The 19,290-nt window shown below is 44.7% G+C and overlaps 1 protein-coding gene across 2 annotated transcripts in view; it reads right to left on the bottom strand.

The window, feature by feature from the left end:
* Positions 1-17,163, bottom strand: part of ABCC5 (ATP binding cassette subfamily C member 5) — a 38,235-nt gene extending 21,072 nt beyond the window's left edge. For both annotated transcript variants that reach the window (XM_042878603.1, XM_042878604.1), the window contains exons 1-5: positions 17,084-17,163; positions 16,135-16,309; positions 4,501-4,658; positions 4,004-4,159; positions 3,511-3,658 (exon numbers count right to left, since the gene is read on the bottom strand). In XM_042878603.1, the coding sequence (XP_042734537.1) occupies positions 3,511-3,658; positions 4,004-4,159; positions 4,501-4,658; positions 16,135-16,263 (591 nt within the window). In that variant the 5' untranslated portion in view covers positions 16,264-16,309; positions 17,084-17,163. The remainder of the gene's footprint in view (positions 1-3,510; positions 3,659-4,003; positions 4,160-4,500; positions 4,659-16,134; positions 16,310-17,083) is intronic.
* Positions 17,164-19,290: the final 2,127 nt, after the last annotated feature.

Here is a 19,290-nt window from a genome sequence, read left to right as displayed (position 1 = left end):
GTGCCAACAGGAGAGGCTTCTGAGGCTGCACAAATTCTGAAATCTGCTTTAAAATGTATGCTACTGTAAGGCTTCGTGGGTAACAAAATGAGCTTTCCTAGACAGCTTTTCAGCAAGATGCTTTAAGATACTGGTGCTTTTGATATGCTACTACAGAGCAGAATTACCTTTGCCCACAAGGGAAAGCAACCCAAAAAAATTTTAGACCAAAGAAAATATGTGAGAAGCCTTTTTCATCACAGTCCTTTGAAGTCCTCTTGACTAAATCACGTTTTGTAAATAAGAGTTCTGCATAGTTTTATAGTTTGAAGAGAGATGGAAAAAAACAAAACCCCACTATTTCAGCAAAGGTATTGAAAGCTATAGCCCAGCACCAAATAACAGGAAAAAAATGGAGATCGAACTCATCTGTTCTGAGGAAAATAATTCTGCGTGTCAGAACCAAGGAAACATGCTGGAAATAATTTTGCTCTTTCGTTTTCACAGGTGTGAATTAAAGCCAGATGTCCATTGGTTTCTAGAATGGCAACTGAGAAAATTTACATATCGATCCCTGCACAAATGTGAGGAGCTCACATTCACAGACCTATCGCACTCCAACTTTCTCCTTACTCGGATTTAGTTTTACATCCACTGTTTGGACGACAACTGCATACAGTTGGTTTGCAGTTACTAAGAAGATTACTGACTTCTTTTTTTCCAGTATTCAATCCAACATATGCAACCGAGTCACTGAGCACTGGGGTGAAAATCCCCCTTTTCCTCACGAGCTGTAACTCAGCATGGTCGCAGACTGCAAGCCTTTTCTCGCACACCACAGCATTGCTGAAGGTCTCCAAGAGAGGATGTATAAAGATAGCAGATGTTTCCTGGGGTCTCATTCCTCCCAAAACTTTTTAGTGCATTTTTTTTCAGCACTGTTTTATAGAATCAGCATCTCCCATGATGAAATAGAGACCAGACATTAAACCCCTTTTTTTTTTTTTTTTTTTTTTTTTTTTCTTCCAGGAGAAAGAAAGAGGAAAGAGCAGATTAAAGAATTTTGAAAAGGGAAAGGAAAGAAGTCACACGGAATTCACATTTACATACAAGCACATACTACTTGAATTCAAGCTAATTTAATGAAAAGAATCCAGCACAAAGTTATTTACAGAACAAGAAAGCTGTAGTACAAACTTAAAACGATCTAATGGAAACAAGGAATTCCTGCGACTATTACTGTAGCAGATGCTACTAGCTGCTCGGCTGTCTAAGCATTCTCATTGAATAAACATTACCTTACCTTCGCTCTTGGCGTTGGCTCTGCCCAGCAGGACTGCCTCATCCTGACGCAGAAAACAGCCATCCTGAAAATTCTAAAGAACAGCTTCTGTCACTGGTCCCACTGCAGCGCGGGCATCCCACCGCAGCCGGCGGGCAGCGGGGCGGGCTGCAGCTGGAGCCAACTGGGAAACGGGAAACTTACCTCCACCAGCTTACCACTCCCCCCTCCAATAACTGACCAAACTGTCAAGCTGTACTCCACTAAGATGGCAAGTTTCCCCATCTCCCAGACAGGAAGAATAGCTCTGAACAGTTGCAAATGGGTGCAACGTTCAGACCCGGAGTTAAACTACGTTCGGTCATAAACAAAACTTCTCTGCTCCTTCATCTCAACGTGAAGTGCTGGCAGCTGATTAAATGGCAGCGAATGTTTCTGGGAGATAAAAGCATCTCACCCATACTCATACATTCCGATGGTTATGACGAGGCAGTCTGACACGTGCAGCTATCTGAGCATCTTACAGATTTAGGTACTGTGTCGGATGAACGAAATAAAATAAAAGCAAGACCCTTGAAGGATCTGGTATCAACTGAAGAAGACAGAGGCCTTTCTGGTTATAACCATCACAATGTTCATTAGCGAAGCCACAGCTGTTGGCTGGCATTTCAAGGTCACAGACACCCCAAGTTTTTGAAGTTTAATATAGTTGTTTAACTCCATTTTGCCAGTTTTCACCAATATATGAAGTCAAGTGCTTTTCCTGATCTCCCTTTTCACCTTCAGGTGACTGAAAGGGCATAACAACACCAGAAAGCACTAATGTACCAGAGGAGACAGCACAGGCATATCCATGAGGCATGCCACTAAAAAAAACAGGGAGGAGGGATGGTAAAGACTCATTTTTCATGCCAAATGTTAGAAGTAAGAGGATATTGCTCCTTATTCAGAGAAATGAATAAGGTTGTCTGCAAACAGGCAATGTCCCCAGATGATTTTAAATTATCCAAATTGAACATCAAATGCAGTCACAGCTCCCAGCCTTGTCAAGTTCGTTTGTTTTTCCCTTTCCCTTCCCACTTTCATTCAGCAGTTTGGCTGAGAGAAATTGAGATGACACTACAGAAATTAGGGAACACCCTGCTGCAAGTTTGTTACTAAGCATAAAAGCAGCTGCAAAAGCCCTGCAGTGAAACAGTGACAGAAGCTCTTCTTGGGGAAAGCTAGTGCTGTGAAAATCTTAATCATGATATATTGTTAATTACCACAGTATGTTTGTACATTTTATAACTAACGTGAGACAAATTATTACCATGAAAACAAGACCACAGAAACATTTGTCATTCATTTTACATAAGAGAAGGCAAACTTTAAAAAGGGATAAAAAGCAGAACAACATTTTGATAAGACATTAAAAGCTGGAAAACATTTTAAAAAAGACATTCCACCTAACAGTGCACCCAGGTGTACTTACCCCAGAAATGAACCTTCAGCTTACCAGCACACTGAAACGTGTACTACTAGCAGTAATACTGCTCCTACTCCTCAAGGGAAATGTGTAGAGAATAAATTTAGTCAAAATTTCAACTGAAAATCTGCACAGCACGTGCAACAAACAGGTGACAAAGATGTTGTGAATGCCAACTCCCATATGTTGTTATCTTCATTACGACCCATAACAACAAACTGCAGCAGCTCCTAGAGGCAATAACATACTCTAACATAAACTCTACACAAAACCTGTCTGACCAGACCTGCTTAATTATTTTTTAAGTAGTGCTCTAACAAAATTGCTTGGTTCCACTTCTCGAAGACTGTGCTATTAATGCCAATAATCTAAAATCAGTGTTTCATTGCAAGATAAATTTACAGAATTTCAAAACAAAAGGAAAAAGCAACACAACACAAAAGACCTGCACATAAGAATTTTATGCAAAGAGATCACGTGTCAGTTAAGGAATAACTTTAAACTACACTGGAAAAAAAAAAAGAGAACAAAGAGGTGTGCATTTCCTCCAAGGTATCTAAAAGTCCCCTCCCTTTTCCAAGAACTTGGCCTCGGTATTCAGCAACTGATCCACAGCTGTAGGAAACCTATCTCGGATTATCGTAACGCTCCGGAATTTCACCCCGAAATTTCTAGCTAGTCCAAACATTTAAATGACTCCGCAATGAAACCTTCACATTTTGCACTTGGCCATGAGATGGAGCCCTCCGGGGTGGTTAAAGAAAGGATGGATATTACTTACTGGTCCACTGAAACCCGCGAGCTGCGTGATCATCAGACACACGATGGAGATGATGAGCCTGGTGCGGCAGAAAATCCACACAACCCTCCGCAGAGAAGCATCGTCGGGCCCGCTTTCTTTCAGCTCTTCCTGCCACAACCTCTCCAGCCTAATAGAAACAGGTGTCTTATGCTACCAACCTTTTGCCATGAAGGCAGGTTCAAGCTCACAGGTACTTCTTTGTGAAAACTCCAAATGCTTTCTAGCTCACAGCAACAATAATTCAGTAATAATTTCAAGTTAAATAAATGCAGGGTATATTCTGTGAGGTACAGGGAAATCTCTGCATCTTGAGATACCTATAGTTAGTACAAACAGTCCTAAAGAGAGGGACAAAAAGCAATGCATCAATGCTTTCTTTTTTTTTGCCAGCACATTTTTCATCCAATGCCTGTAAACTTACAAAAAATGAAACAAACAAACAAAAAAAACAACACAGAGAAGATGTTTCTACCTTCTACAGTTGACATCTGAAGACTCGTGCCTTGACAAAGACCATACATCATCCATGAACAACTCCCCTTTCTTGTATGCTCTGCGGGCCAAAGGAGTGAGCCAGGAGAAGGTCATGCAGGAGAAAAGCCCAGCATTATCAACAGGGTGCTGGTGTCTAAAAGAAAAAAATCAGAAACAAATGAAAAGGCTCTGGGGAACCTGATCCAGTCATGGATAGCCCTGTTCACTGCAGAGGAGCTGGACTAGATGACCTTTAAACGTCCCTTCCAACTCCAAGGATTCTATGACTCTACAAAAAGGAAGAAGAATTGTAAAGCCCTGAGAAAAACAGAGCCTCCTATTCAAAGCACTCAAGAGTTCCAAACGGCCCATGCAGGTCACACTGGCTGAACGCAATGTAACGTTCTCAGTACCAGACCCACAGCTGCAATCCCACTTTGTACAAGGTCTGAGAAGCAAATGCTGCATCAGCTCTCCTGCAGCCTCAGGACTTACTTGGAAGTGGTCCGTATGGGTTTCAGCGCATTCAGGCCATGGTGGTATTTGCCCTTGTGATGCTCTTCGTCCAGCATTCTCAGCTGGGAATGCACGGAGGTATCCAGTGGAAGCCCCTCTGCGCGAGCAGCTGCTTCCAAGGCATCCTGGCATTCAATCTGCTCTCACAAGAAAGACAGAAGAGTCAAAGCTGTGTTTGAAGTCCACAACTCCTGAATCCTGCAACTGTGCGCCTCTTTCTTCTATACGTCACTGCAACATCCTCCAGTGCTACTAAAATGTCGTAGAGGACAGATTTGAAAGTCACAGGAGGCACATACGTCTCAGATCTGCAATGGACTGCTGCATTCGTATAATAATTTAGCATCAGTCCGTGTCTGTGTATTCAAAGGATAAATGGAGAGATTAATCTCGAATACTGTCACAGGATCAGAAGTTTTAAGGAAAGGAAACATGATGGAAGAAATTGCAGAATCAGTTATTACATCAGTTCTCTGTAAATTCAAGGAACCAGTGACTGGCTTCTGCAGTGAGGTTAAGACATACATTCTTAATGAACTTGCCCCCTCTTAGTACAGTTTGGATATTTCTACCCTCAGAAAAGTCAGACTACTTTCAGAATCCTATTAAACTCTCCTCAAAAACACCTTAGGTTGGATCAACGAAAAAGACACATTATGCAGAATAGCACATACTTTATCACACGCCCCATTTTTTCTCATTCTCTCTGAACTAAAGGGAACAAAGACAGTAATTCTATCTGCTCCCAACCATGCTTCTCCACGGCTCAGCAACTTGATTAACAAGCACTTATAACACAAGATTTATCTCAGGAGAGTCTTCCCACAGCCTCAGAAAAATGCAGCCTTTAAAATCTAATCTTACAGGAGAAAGTAAGCAGCAGAGATATGGAGAAGTCAAAACTTTGCAGAGTTCAAACAAATATTTTGAAGTTACATGTGGCAAAAGTAGAAGATAAGCTTGCTATCTTCACTTGCAAAGGGCTCACTACTGGATCTGATGACTTAATGGACCATTTATTGCAGAGCCATGTTATCTGTGTGCTTTCTGGTTCTTTGAAATTTAGATATCCTGTGGACTCTGGTAGAAATCTTCCTGTGTGTCTTGCAAACACAGATACCAGAAAATTGTTACATTCAGGTCGGAAAGGACCTTTAAAGACCAGCCAGTCCTCCCCCCAGCCCTCTGAAGGTACCACGTTTACCCTTATCTGGTGCCTTGCCAGGGCATTTATTTTATTCCTTTGAAACTGCCTTGCAGCCTCCTAAAAACACAATACCCCCGAAGCCTTAAATGGCCATCATTAGCAAGCATTTGATTCCTAACCTTGTGTTACATGATTTGTGCTGGAAGTGCTACTCCTTTAAGTGAGCCTGACTGTATTATATTAACACCTAAGCATGTAACAAATTAACACAATTAGCTCCCATTCACATGAAGGACGAGAACAGGAAATTGATAATGACAGCATAAATCTGCCCTTCGTTTATTTAACCAAGTGCTTAAATGCTGCCTAAGCGTGGTGTCAGCAGCCCATGGTCCCGGCCTCAAAAAGCAATCCAAATCTAGAGCTGTGATTACAAAAACAGACAACAGAATGAGAAAACAAAAGAATGTTACAACACCCCGACACATGGAATAATCCAAAATCTACAGCGCCCCAAGTTGAAAGGCTTCTCAATTCTTACCGAACTACTGACCCACCTCTTACCAAATCCACCCTAACCAGCATTAATATGGGATCTGCCACAGACGTCTGCAAGGACTCTGCAGCAGAGGAAAGTTCTGCACCAATACTTTCAGATACTGCAGAGAAATTCACAGCCACTTTGCCACACCACCCATCTGCAAAAGCCCCAGGCAGCTCTGCCCAAGCATCCCATTTTGCTGACTGTATGCTACGTCGCAGCTATTTGTTTTTCACAGCACACAAGAAGGACCGATGAGTCCAAAACAAGGCTCCCAAAATCAAAAACACACTATTTGCCAGGATAAATGTAATGTTTTTCAGCACTTACACACAAGAACAGCTTTCAATAGGAAAGCACAGTTGCAAGACTGCATTTTTTTTTTAGTATTCTTAAATGCTCACTAAAAAACTAATTATTGAGCACTCACTCTGAAGCTGCTCAACAGAGCTGTCTCAGCAAAAGCAGGAAAAATAAACTAACAGAAGACCAGGGCACTGCCTGACAAAGGCCTGCAGAATCAGGTATATGAGAGGTCCATAGTCATGAATGGCACAAAGAGAACTACAGAATGACCACAGAAGAGCCAGGACTCTTGGAGAAAGTAAAGCTTTCCACACAAGGCACGTGTATAAACGGACTACAAATGGGAGAATTGAACTCACAGAAGTACATCATGGCTCTCTAAATACACGACAACAGAGGGCAACAGAGAACTCTGCCCAATACCTTATTAACAGTTGGTGGTCTGCACATAAAATCCCTGAAAGCACAGGCAGCTTCTAACAGAAGAAATGGCTCTGTGCTTGGCATCTGATGAAGCCATGCCACACCTGGGGGCAGGCTAGTACAGTTCAATAGACAGTGAAGAAAATCAAATGAGGAACGCATTCAGCTTATAATCCCTCTGCTGCATGCTGCTGAGAACACTCTGGAGCAGCATCGCTACACACCTGCCCCTCTCTGACTGCATGCAAACTACAGGCAACAAAACCCTACCAGCAGATGTAATCATCATTTCCTTGTACAAGGTCAACAAACTGCTCACAGTGATGGGAAGCACACACAGTGATGCAAGGCAGAGCCAGAAATAGCAGCTTTTATAGGCATATCCTCCTAAGCAGGGAACAAGGGCATTTATTTTGGCAGGGCTGATGAAGCAGGTGAAGAAAAAGGAGGCAGCTGTGCTGCAGATATGAAAAAAAAACCCAGCAAGGTCACAGCCCTTCACACAGGCAATCTCACGTTTAGCAGAGGCTGTGGCAATTTATTGGTTTGTCAATTGTAGCATCAGATGACAACAGCAAAACCAGACACGTTTAAAGGCCAGAGAAAGCAGATTTTCCATCCATTACTTTTCTTGCAGAAAGAACTGGATTTGTTTGCAGTCAACATGCAAATCAAATCCCACCAGTCAGACAATCACCATCTCCCGCAAGGCAGACCTTCCAGGGCTCAGAACGCTACAGAGAAGGAAGAAAATCTCTTCTTTTACCTAGAGATCTTCTGGCAAACTAGAGACACAAAGTTTTATTCATTAGTGCTTGCAGCTGACACTGAATATTAAAGCTACTGTGGTAATTTAACAGTACAGTTAAAATTGGTTTATTCAAGCAGTAAAGAACCAAGTTGGCAATACAGCAGAACAGCAACTCCCACCCCTCCTATTTACAAGGCAAAGCTCAGCAGGCCTCCTCACTCCTACATTCAAATTCCCAGTAAGATGAGGCAAGTGGGAAGCCAAGCACAGTGCAGCTCAGGACTTGGCCAGCACACCCAGAAGTGCTGAATCCAGTGATTACCAGCCCTGTTCAGTGATGCTTAGAACATTCTCTGTATTAGGACTCTGGGCTGAACAAAAGCTTCATATTTAAGAACCTGCATTAAAGGATCATTGTTTCAAAGCAAGATTAGTCACTACTTTCCATGGGATTGGGAAGAATAGGGCCAATTGATCCCAGTTAGCTTACGAACTGAAGTAAGAGCCTAGGAAGCAACTCTCTGAAGCGTGTCCTTCCCAGCAGTTCTTCTGACTCTCTCCAAGCATATCACAGAATAACAGAATGGCTTGGGTTGGAAGGGATCACCCAGTCCCAACCCCCTGCCACACACAGGGATGCCACCCACAACACGAGGTTTTAACATCCCAGGGAGGAAAGTTCTACAAGGTTTTAATACACCACTTTTACAGGCTGCACAAGCCATTGCTGAAGTACTGTTGCTTTCATCACCAGAACTAAGAGCATTTGGAAGTGAGGTATTAGTGTCAGTGCATGGGACTGCAAAACATTTGCTTTTGTATGGTAAAGCAGCAAGTGCTCTTTTGACTTTGTATTCCATTACTGCAATTGCCCCCTTCTCCTTTCACTGGATCTGATGCAGTGTATGATCTACAGAATTAAGAGGATTTGCAGCATTAGATTCCCAGCCTACTCTAAGTATAATGCTATATAATACGCTGCCTGATGAGAACATGAGCTTTTCAAGACTAGTTTGGTGCACCATTCATCCATGGCATCTCCTGGGAGAAGAAACAGCAATAGGTGTGAGAAAAGAGCCACTGATCCTTCGGACACGTGCATGCACTGATCACACAGCACAGGCAGCAGCAGAAATCACGCAGCACCAACAGGAGGGAGCCATCAGAGAGCTTCCAAGACTGCTTCAGTGAACTAAGGCAAGAAATGAGGGTCTCTATTCTTCTGCCTCCTGACAAGCAGAGGTCTCTGCCTGCTTCTCAGCTTCTGCCATAGAGAAGAACACCTCCTCATAGCACTGGCCATATATCCACACCTAGAAGAGCAGCTGTGCTGTCTTTTCCTTAAGAAAACAAGAACTGTTATGTTCTGACTTCCTACGAAAGCATAGTGATTCAAGAGCTTAAAATCCAGTCATACACTCTAACACTGCAATGTGACATTATACAAGAGCTCCACAGTTGTGTTTGTTTTTTTTTAATGAGCAGAAGCTGCACTAGTACTTGAGTCAGGATTTCAAAGCCAGTCTTGAGCTTATAAATCCTCCAGTTAGAGCAGCAGTCTCTCACTACCTAGACTATAGCCAAACAAGGTCATGGTAGGTATGGTTGTGATGAGTCTGAATAGTGAGTGTTTCCTTGCACAGAGCCCTAGCTGAGGACAAATACATCAGTTTATTCCAAGAACATTATTTATTTGACCTTGCCCTTGAATCCTCAATTAGCATTGAGGCAATACAGTCTAACCTCTGCCTTGGAAAACCCACTTATTTTAACAGTCCAGGAAATACATGGTTGGTCATATGACATTCATTTCAGTTTTTTTTTTTTAAACAGCAGCTGCTGTGTATGCACCTGATTAGCAGCTGTGCCCCTGTTCAGGTTTCTAGTGTACATGAATCCATGTGGTGTTTCGCATTCAGAAGAGCACTCACGATCCTGTAAACAAATGACATGGGATCCACTTGGATCTGAGCCTGTGTATTTCTTACCCAGCACTGGAGCTGCATACATCAACAGCTGAGCAACAGCAGACCCTGTTGAAGGAAAAAATATTGATCTGCCTGAACTCTGAGTTGCTTTACAGAACTAGCACCTCAAGTGTGCTCTGAGCACAAAGCTGGGCAGCCAGCTCCTCAATGAGCAACCACACCAGCACAACCTGAACATTTGGCTCCTGACTTGCTCAGCTGCTGAGATGTTCTTAGACTGTTATCTTCAGTCAGGACACACCTGAGCTGGGTCACAACAGAAGATATGCATGTATCAAGTCAGGAGTAGTCACTGAGTCTTAAACTCAATGTGCTGTGCAGCAAAACCAGCAGGGAATGACAGCACAAGCCCTGACACCATCACGCTTACCAGGCCTTATACAGCATTTACTCTACAATCCTTTCTGTACCAATACATGCTTCCAAACTCAAGGGCACCCTACTCAACTGGCAAATGAACCAGTAAGCTCAGAAATACCTCAGGGCTCCTAACATAAGTTGACTCTGACATCCTTTATCTTAGTCTCAAATCAGACTGAAATACAGACTGCTTGTGAAACAAGCGTGCAGTCCAGACCTCAATTCACCTTAACCCCAGGGTATGAGCACTGACAACCACCTCAGTATCTGAAAGTACCAGAACTCCTTGCAGAAGAGGTTTGACTCATTTCAAGTTAGGTTCTCCAGGTCCATTAGATCATCCTGGCAACTCTCACAGATCCGTATTAATGAGCTTCCATGACAGCCACAGGGCTGTGCCTAGCACTCCACCACCATTTTAGAGACCTATTCACAGAATGTTTCCACACACCATGCTGCATTTGGTCAGATACCACATAAAATGCACTGTAGAACTCCAGTGTATGAGTTACTGATTCTCCATCACACCTTACTGACAGCACATACCCTAGACTCTCCATTTAAAACTTCACCCTTGCTGGGTTTACAGCTGTCCAGCACTTTTTGCAGGCACAGTCCACAAACCTCATCTATTCAAAGCTACCTACATTCCCTGCTACATCAGTTGCTCAGCTACAGCACTACTGAGAAGGCTGTATCAGGTCTGGTGCATCTCTTAGTTAGTCATTAGGAATCACTTTATCAGTGTCTCAGATCTCATTACACATCTGTATCTGTCTCAGGTTTATTGCTTTAAATGCTTTGTGGCAACATTAACTCAGCTTTATGACCTTCTACATAGTTATAATCTGAGAAAATAAGGCATCCAATACTGCACTGGTGTGGGGGCTGCTATTAACAGTTAAGAAATCTTCAAGTATCCAGACAGTATAATGGCAGCTATTATAAGTTTCAGAAATAAGCACATCCAGATCTGCTCTGCTTTTATATGTGCCTACAGCCCAACACCAGTGACACGGACAAGTCCAACATTTTGCCAGCTTGATTCAGCAGTCAAATAGCTTCACCTTTTCATGCAGTGAACACTGGAACAGCCGAAGCTGCTGCAGTTTTAACTGCAACCTGTGAGTCAGTCATACAGCAGTGCCTTCTTGCGCAGAGACCATGAGAGCCTTCAGCCCACAGAAGCCAAATCAGGCAGCAATTCTTAGTTCTGTGTTTATTACATCATGAAAATATGAAGTGCTCCAGAAGATGTAGCCCTAGCTGTTGATTGTCCCTGCAACTAAAAGCTTATATTAAGCTGCCCAGAAGGCCTTCTCCAAGCATGGAGAGCCAAGGCACAAGGACCCAGGCTACATTCACAGCCTTATTTCTGAACATGTTCAGAGCTGTTCAGACACTCCAGACGTTGCAGAGGTTGAAAGTGAGAGATGATTTGACTATTGCACAGCCCAACAGTGATAAATCACTTCAAGGCTATTAGTGCTTGAAGGATTTACATCAACTCCAGCAAGTTCTGATCGCATTCTGCTGTCTGGAAAAAGCTATCAAGGACAAACCTGAAAAACAAGAGACCAAGATGAGGACAGGAACATTAGTAGGGTTTCTCTAAGTTAAAACTGCAATATGTTTTTTCCTGCATGTTTCAAGAGTCTCTGCAGTACAACACTACTCAGTCCTATCAAATTTTGTTAGGAATTTGAACTTTAGGCTTGCCACAGATGCTCTAGATGAAGTTATTATGCCTCAACAGCAAAAGCTAATCCTGAACACAGCCAAATTCAGTATCAGCTTTGAGCACACTTTTTACATTAGTGTCCTAAGATTAACACAGACTAGAGTTTCAAGAATTGAGTTCTTAAGTACTGTGCTTCGTGAGAACATATTTCTCATCCTCTTCTGTTGCTCCAAATGTGATGGGTAGGGGAACAAAGTACTCACTTGCCTGCTAATCCATCAAAAACATGCACAGAAGCCTCCGTTTGAAACTAGCTACTGCAAAACTACTCTCAGAAGAAATTATTTCCCTTCCTTATCTGTCATTTTATACTATATTTTATGGACACAATGAGGTCTCGTCCTGTTCCTCAGGGCACACTACTTCTGTTAGAAGAGCTGCAATTATTTCAGATACAACAAAAGAGCACAAAAGTGTTTGGGAACAATGAGTCCTAAAGGTATAAGAAGAAATCATTATGTGAAAGCATCCCTTGATTGCCATTCACTGGTAGGATAATAGCATCTTACAAGTGATGCCTACTGATTACAGTGCTAGGCAGCAAGCAAACCTAGAAGTTATCTTCATTCCAAAGAATGCCCCAAAGATAAAATAAACCTAATTAGTATGGTATTATGAATTGGGAACATGTAGTTAACACCCCATTTTATAAGCTACATTAATGTCTCCAACAAAGACCTAAAAATCAACTGCTAAGAGCACACTGCAGATGCTTATTCAGGAATAAGAACTGGGTTTTTTGAATTTCAGTTCCAGAGTGCCTAACTATTTCAGAGGCCCACATTTCTATAGCAACATCCTCATTAAGCACCAGGAAATGGGAGATCTACTTATACTGCAGCATAATTTCAATGATTCCAGGAAGCCTGCTTGAAAAGCTCCTGCCTTTCAAAGAAGCGATCTTTAAAGTTGTGACTGAACAGCAGTTGAGCTTCTAAGAAGTGAATTAGAAGTTCTCTTCCATTACAGTCATGAACACCCACTAATAGTCTTCCTTCAGCAGGAAACCTGAACACCACACATGTCAAGACAGAAAGACCTTACATAAGTTGTCTTCAGCTTTATTAAGATAAAGAGCAAGATACACGAAGGGGCCTCAGGACCTTGGCTTGGTAGTCAAATCAGCCTTTCACCTACCAAAGTTTTTTCAGAGAATCAACACATCTTGTTCACTTGTAGTCAGGTCTGCACAGAAATGCTGCAATACAGGCAACAACAGGAAAGCGAAGTCATTTTATCCTTCTTGTACCCCATGAGAGGTGGTCACCTGCAGGGGCCATTAACCAGTGCTTCCTGAGCACGGCCCTGTGTCTACTTCACAGGGGATCATGCAGCTCTACCTTCTGCTATGAGACACATATGCAACATGTTAGTAAGAACTCTATCTTATGCACTACGATACTGCAAAGTAGCCCCAAACCTTCACATCAGATTTTAAGGTAGTGGTGAAATAACTGCCTTAGACTTCTTGCAGCATCAGTTTGTTATTGCTACACAAGTCAAGCTTATGGCCAAGGTAGTTAAAAAAAAAAAAAAAAGCCTACTCTAGAATTTCTACAAGTAAATTAAGAGTACTAAGAGCTCTTTACATGGTGTGCTGGACTCAGCTGCCCCGATGACGGAGTTCCACCACAGCTTAAGCCCTCCATCTGCACTGCTGTGGTCCTACCCCTCCTTCTCATGTCAGCTCTCCAGAGGGTTCTGAGAACAGCACGTAACCAACATGTGCCCAATAAGCCAGCTTAAGCTGACCCAGTCCCAGGCTCATAAGGGATCAAGGACTGGAGGACACCCATTTTCCCCCTGAAGCACTGGTTTGCTTAGTAAGAGCTACGCCACGTACATGTCCAACCCACTAGCTTTATGTTTGCTGCCCTCTTTTTTGAATGTCTCAAAATAAACAGGAGCTGTTACTTACTTACATTATACAGTTTATACAGACAATTCCTCTTCACTCAATGCAGCCCATGCAAGCCAAAGGGTCGGACACTGACAAGCTACAGCATGTACCCTTTGTTACACACCTGGGCTGACTGCACAGGCAGAGGTCAATCCTACAAAAAATTCAGTCTTTGCTTACCTTTGATAAGGAACTATGAAGCACCCTAAAAAGTGGTAAGGCTAAGAACGCAGGAACTAGAACTTATTTCAGTGTGAAAGGAAGAAGCGTGGTGTGTGCTAATGCAAACATGTGATTTGGATGCTGTGTTACGACAACAGTTCCTCAGCCTTAACCTCAGTATTTTGCAAGTAAGCAGGATTTAGTCTCACCGACATTCAGCAACAAATTCAGCACTGTCTGTGTTTATTGATTATAAACATCCAAGCTACAAGCTAGCAGAAGAGAACAAAAGTTGGAGCTCAAAGTTAATTCAATACTTGACAACACTGAACCAGACAACTAGCAAGTGAAGTAACAGAGCCATTTGTAAGAACTTACATTAGTAAGATAACTACGTTCATTCTTCTACCCCAGAAAGAAAAGCTCCAGGTAAGAAATAAGCTATTTTCTTGCATTAGTAATCACAAGTGCTACAGAATCCTTGTTTTACAATCAGTTACCTGAAGCTGTCACCCTGCAGTTATAGGCACCAAGTCTGGTGGAGGTAAAAAAAAAAAAAGCTAACAAGACCACAGCAATCAAGTTAAGCTGATCAGAAGGACCTCCTAATCAGAAATGTTAATGCCACACTGTGCATGTACATAGGACTTGCTCTTTCTCAACTCTCAAAAAATAAAAATGCTGATTTTATTTCATTCATCTTAAAAAAAAAAAAAAAAATCAATTCAAACACATTTGCCAGCTCTCAGGATTCTGTCCATAGAAGTTAAACCAGGAAACAATTAGCTGGTGCAGACCAACAGGGAGAAACACCACACAATTACTGCTTAACCCTCCTCCACTGCCTGGGAAATAAAGCTGCCACCAACAGCATCACCATTGCCATCATTAATTTGACAGAGCAGATTTGCTACTGGATGCTGTTCGCTGGATAGCAAGCCAATGACATTAACATAATGAGCGCAGTTAAGAAGCCACGCTGTGACTCCAGAGGGCTCCCAGTTCTGCATCACTGCCTGCTTTAATGCAATCACTCCACCTTCCTCTGTACATCAGCAGCAAGAGTCTGCTGAGTCATAGAGCCTGTAGGGACACCAGGAGCTGCAGGGCCTGCGACGACAAACAGCCGCGCTCTGCTTTGCTGCAGAGCAAATCACTCCCATCTCAACAGCAGCAGTGCAGCACTACTAGCCTGCATTCAAAACACCTGCCCAAAAGCTTCAAGCCTGGACAAAACAAGGTAATTCTAGTCTGAAACAGACTGCATCTTAGTGTCCTGGACAGTGCAGCAAAATTTCAGCCTTTAAAAAAAAGCAATCTTCACAGTTCTTCCATACAAATACGTTAAGTCTTCCAACTTCCAACCCTTGCAGACTAGAACACTCACAGGTAGCCCGTATGAAACACCTAGAAACATTCACAAACATCCTGTCCTTGTGAAAATCTACACATAGGCAACATTAACCTCAGCTTCAGTCACATATACATTAGCATTACAGTGTTTTTTGAAAGGTTAGGAACAGTGTATGCAAGAAAATATTTCTAAATTTAAACCAGTTAATATCATTAGTTTTCAAGTGCCATCAGTTAATTAGTTCCAGACCATATTTTCCACCAAAGTGGAGTTTTCATTTCAATGAAATGGACATCTGCCCTTCAGCACTGGGGTAGCAGGACATACACTCTCATCAAGCTCCATGCTACATGTTTAAAACACCAACATACAAGCTTTGAGCCGGTGGTTATTTCAAGACTCATTTCTCTATTTAAATTAGAAGTAATTATGACTGCACCACATTAAGTGTACAGATGCATAAGGAACAGTTTTCCATCTGGCTGGAAGTAAGTCATACTGAATAAGAAAGAACCATGTTATTAATGCTTGACATCTGCTTCAGAAAAGTAATCCTTGAGGAAAACATGCCATGATTAAGGTTTTCTCTTCCACTGCCAGCACTAAATGGTGCATGATTTAAGCTGAGCTCTTCACTGTTCTTACTTGGTTGTGATGACTCTCTCAAGTACAAAAGCTTGGATTCACATCAAGATCTCAATGCTAGAAAAAAAAGTTATTCTGTTTATAGTCAGTGACATTTAAGTTAAAAATGCTTACTAAGAACTCGCATTTCTTATAAAGATAACTACAGTACTCCTTGAAATGACCTCTTCCACACAGAACATTCATCGACCTTCAAGGTAGTAAACCTATGGCAGAGCTGGCACAGCAGAAAGGTTGCTGCATGTTGTTTAATAAGCAAAGACAGCAAAACAAACAAGGAAGAAAATAAACCAACCTGGTGTTTAGCATGCTGAAACCTCGACCCCTCTTGCTCATCATGCTGCACTGAGTCAGCCCTCTCCCTCACACTCCTGTACCCAGGACTGGGTATGATGTATTCTTTTCCGATGTCGATGTCTTTCATCTTCTGTAAACGCCAGGGTTTACAGCTGTGTTTGCACCTCAGCAGTCTGGAAAGAATCAAATTGCACTTTGTTAGATGTCACACCCAGCACCTTAAAAATAGTTGAGGCAAAGTAATTAGAAGTAAAGAAAGCAACTGCAGAGCAGTTTTGTTACAATAAGGCTGCAATAACTGACTGTGAAGTCCCATAATCCCAGCTTCTTCTGAACTAGTTCAAACACACCCTGAGGTGCCTATAAATGGCACAGAGGCTCTCAGTGCACTGGAATACAGTCACAGCCCCCCTGAGAACTACCATTATGCGGTCTGACAGGTTAAATAACGGCAGCGTGGTGTTAAAACCTTCAGAAACTATGCTCAGCTCAAACCTGCCCTGAAGTCCTTCATTAACGCCGATAATGGCTCAAACCCCACAGCGCACAGCACCAAGTCCAGAATAACGCATCCCCCTGCAGACACATATTGCACAGTAAGATGAGTCATCCTACGCACCCTGCAGAAAACACTCCTTCCCTATAAAACCACTTGCTCACTCCAGAGGCCTGAGCCACCATTATGCACAGGACCACCCCTGAGCGCTGCCTCACTACGGGCCCCAGTGCGAGGCCGAAGAGGATCGAAGTCCCACACCAACCAACCGCCCCTCCCCGCAGCGCCGCGCTCAGCCCCCGCCACGGGCACGGCCCGCACTGCGGGCGCCGCGGTTCCCCTCACAGGGACGAGGGGCCCAACCCCCTCCACGCAGGGCAGGGAGCGGCCTCCTCACCCGCACCGAGCGCTCCGTCCCGCCGCCGGCAACGAGCGGGGCGGCCCCGCTCACCTCCGCCCGCCGACTGCCCCCACTGCGGCTTTTCCACTCAGCAGCCGCGCAGCCAAACAACATCCCTTATAGCGGTTCCGGCGCCCCCACGGCGCACGCGCGGAGAGAAGGGCGGGGCCGCGGCGGCCGCTCCCGCGCGGCGCCTCACGGGAAATGTAGTCCTCCGCTCGCGTGCTTCCGCCAAGTGTGCCGCGCGCTACGAACTACATTTCCCAGAATCCCTCGAGAGTGCGACGGCTGTCTCGCTCCCCCCTTCCCGCGCCCCGCCCTGGTCCTGCCGCAGCGTGGGGGGTCTGGAACGTTCGCCGCGGGCCGGGGAGGGCGCGCGTGGGGGGCGCGCGCCGCGGGGCTGCAGCGGGCGCGGTGCGATGCGAGGCGGGGCGATGCAGGGCGGCACGGCGCATCCCGCACCATGCCGTGCCCGGTGCCACTGAACGGCCCTGCCTCGCTCTTGGCTTTGTCAGAGGCTGCTAGTTCGGGGGTGATTTACAGCCTTTCAGCCGCGCGAAGGGGAAGTTCCCCGCCGAAAGGCTGTAAATCAGCCCCCCCCCCCCCCGCAGCAGCAGCGGCGGCGGCGGCGGCGGCGGCGGCGGCGGCAGCGGCGGCGTTGGCTGTGCGCTCACACCCCCTGTCCTCGTGTGACACCGCCCGGCCGAAAGGCTTTATGTAACCGCGCCCGGGGCTCGGCCCCTCCTCACGAGCGGTGCTTTTCCACTCCCACCGCTCGGAGCTCGCAGAAATGAATCGGACGGAGGCGTCCCGTGCTGTGGAGCGCTGGTTCGATCTCTCAGGGCCCTATTTCCCGAGAGCCGCCCAACGCTCCAGCAGCCATTGAGGGTGCGATGCCGGGCGGCCGCAGGCTGTGTGCTGTCCCTGCTCCATGCCTGCCGCCCGCGATTGCAGGACAGCGGTGAGCTGGGTTTGTCTCCTGGAAAGCACAGTACGGCTTCCTGCAAACAAAGGCGTGGATAATCAGCAATAATTTCGTTGCATAATTAGCGATAGGATGATTTTAAGAATAAATGGGTTTGGTCGTATTCCACATAAGAGGGGTTATGGGTCTGATGGGTTCTGCTGTGGTTCACACAGGAACAAGAAGTCACAGAGGTTTCCTGCAGGCTCAGCACTGCAGTTCTCCGCAGGGAGAGCAGACGTGATGGGCTCGGACCAAAGAAAAGATTAATCCTCCTCTCTTCTGACCTGCTTGAGGCAGGAGTTCATAAATCATAGGATCATTGAGTCACAGAATTGAGCTAGAAGGGATCTTTAAAGGCCGTCTAGTCCAGCTGCCCTGCCACGCACAGGGACACACACAGCTCGATCTGGTTGTCCTGAGCCTGGTCCAGCCTGACCTTGAGTCAGGGACTGGCAGTGACCCATCCTGCCTTCACATTACTGTTGCTGTGAACAGCGTTTGGGAGAAAAAGCTGTGCCCCTCCTTCCCTCCCCTGCAGCCCAGCTTGGCGCTGAGCCTTCACAGCCCAGCTGACACCGCTTCCCTCATCTCAACACCTTCTCCAAATAGCCATGCCTCTGCAACAAATGCCTTTCAGTGCTACGCTTTGTAGGTGTTGATCGTCCTGCCCTATTTTTGCAGCGTTTCTGCTTGTCAGAGTGCAGGAGAGGTGCAGTGCTGCACCACATGGATTAAATTTGGGCTGTAATTCATCATTCGGGTCGGGAGAGAGCACAGAAAAAGTTCACCATCTTGTTTCATATGCTGTTTATTTTGGGCTTTAGGAGAGTAAAATAGAAATAATGCTCAGCAGCAACCAACATAAACCTGCTTTTTTTTTTCTTACAGGGAGAAGCTTTCAAAGCTGTTGCAACGTTTAAAGCATAATCCAGCACAGAAAATCAGTTCAGGGCAGTTCGTATCTACGCTGATCGATCTTTCTTCCACAAACCTGGTGATTCAGAGGGCAAGATCAATCCAAGGGCAAAGCATTGCCCAGAGAGCAGAAGTTGAGGCAGACCTATGCACGCTAGCAAGTTGTGTGGCTCCTATAGCTTGCTCCACTCCCACAGTTAATGAGTAATTGATGGAAATCAGCAGCATGCGTTGCAGCATAGGTTGTGGCAGAGCCTGTGCGCGCTTGCTGGTGTGGTGAGGAAAAGCCAGGCTCGAGCCTGGGCTGGTTATGTGGCTGCTTACTTGACGAAGTCAGTGGAAAGGCCAAACAGCTCAACAGTAAAAGGCTGGAGCA

This window comes from Lagopus leucura, unplaced genomic scaffold (assembly GCF_019238085.1).
Source record: "Lagopus leucura isolate 7727_CA_CO unplaced genomic scaffold, USGS_WTPT01 Super-Scaffold_100021, whole genome shotgun sequence".
Lineage (NCBI taxonomy): Eukaryota > Metazoa > Chordata > Aves > Galliformes > Phasianidae > Lagopus > Lagopus leucura.
This window is presented reverse-complemented; position numbering and strand designations above follow the sequence as displayed.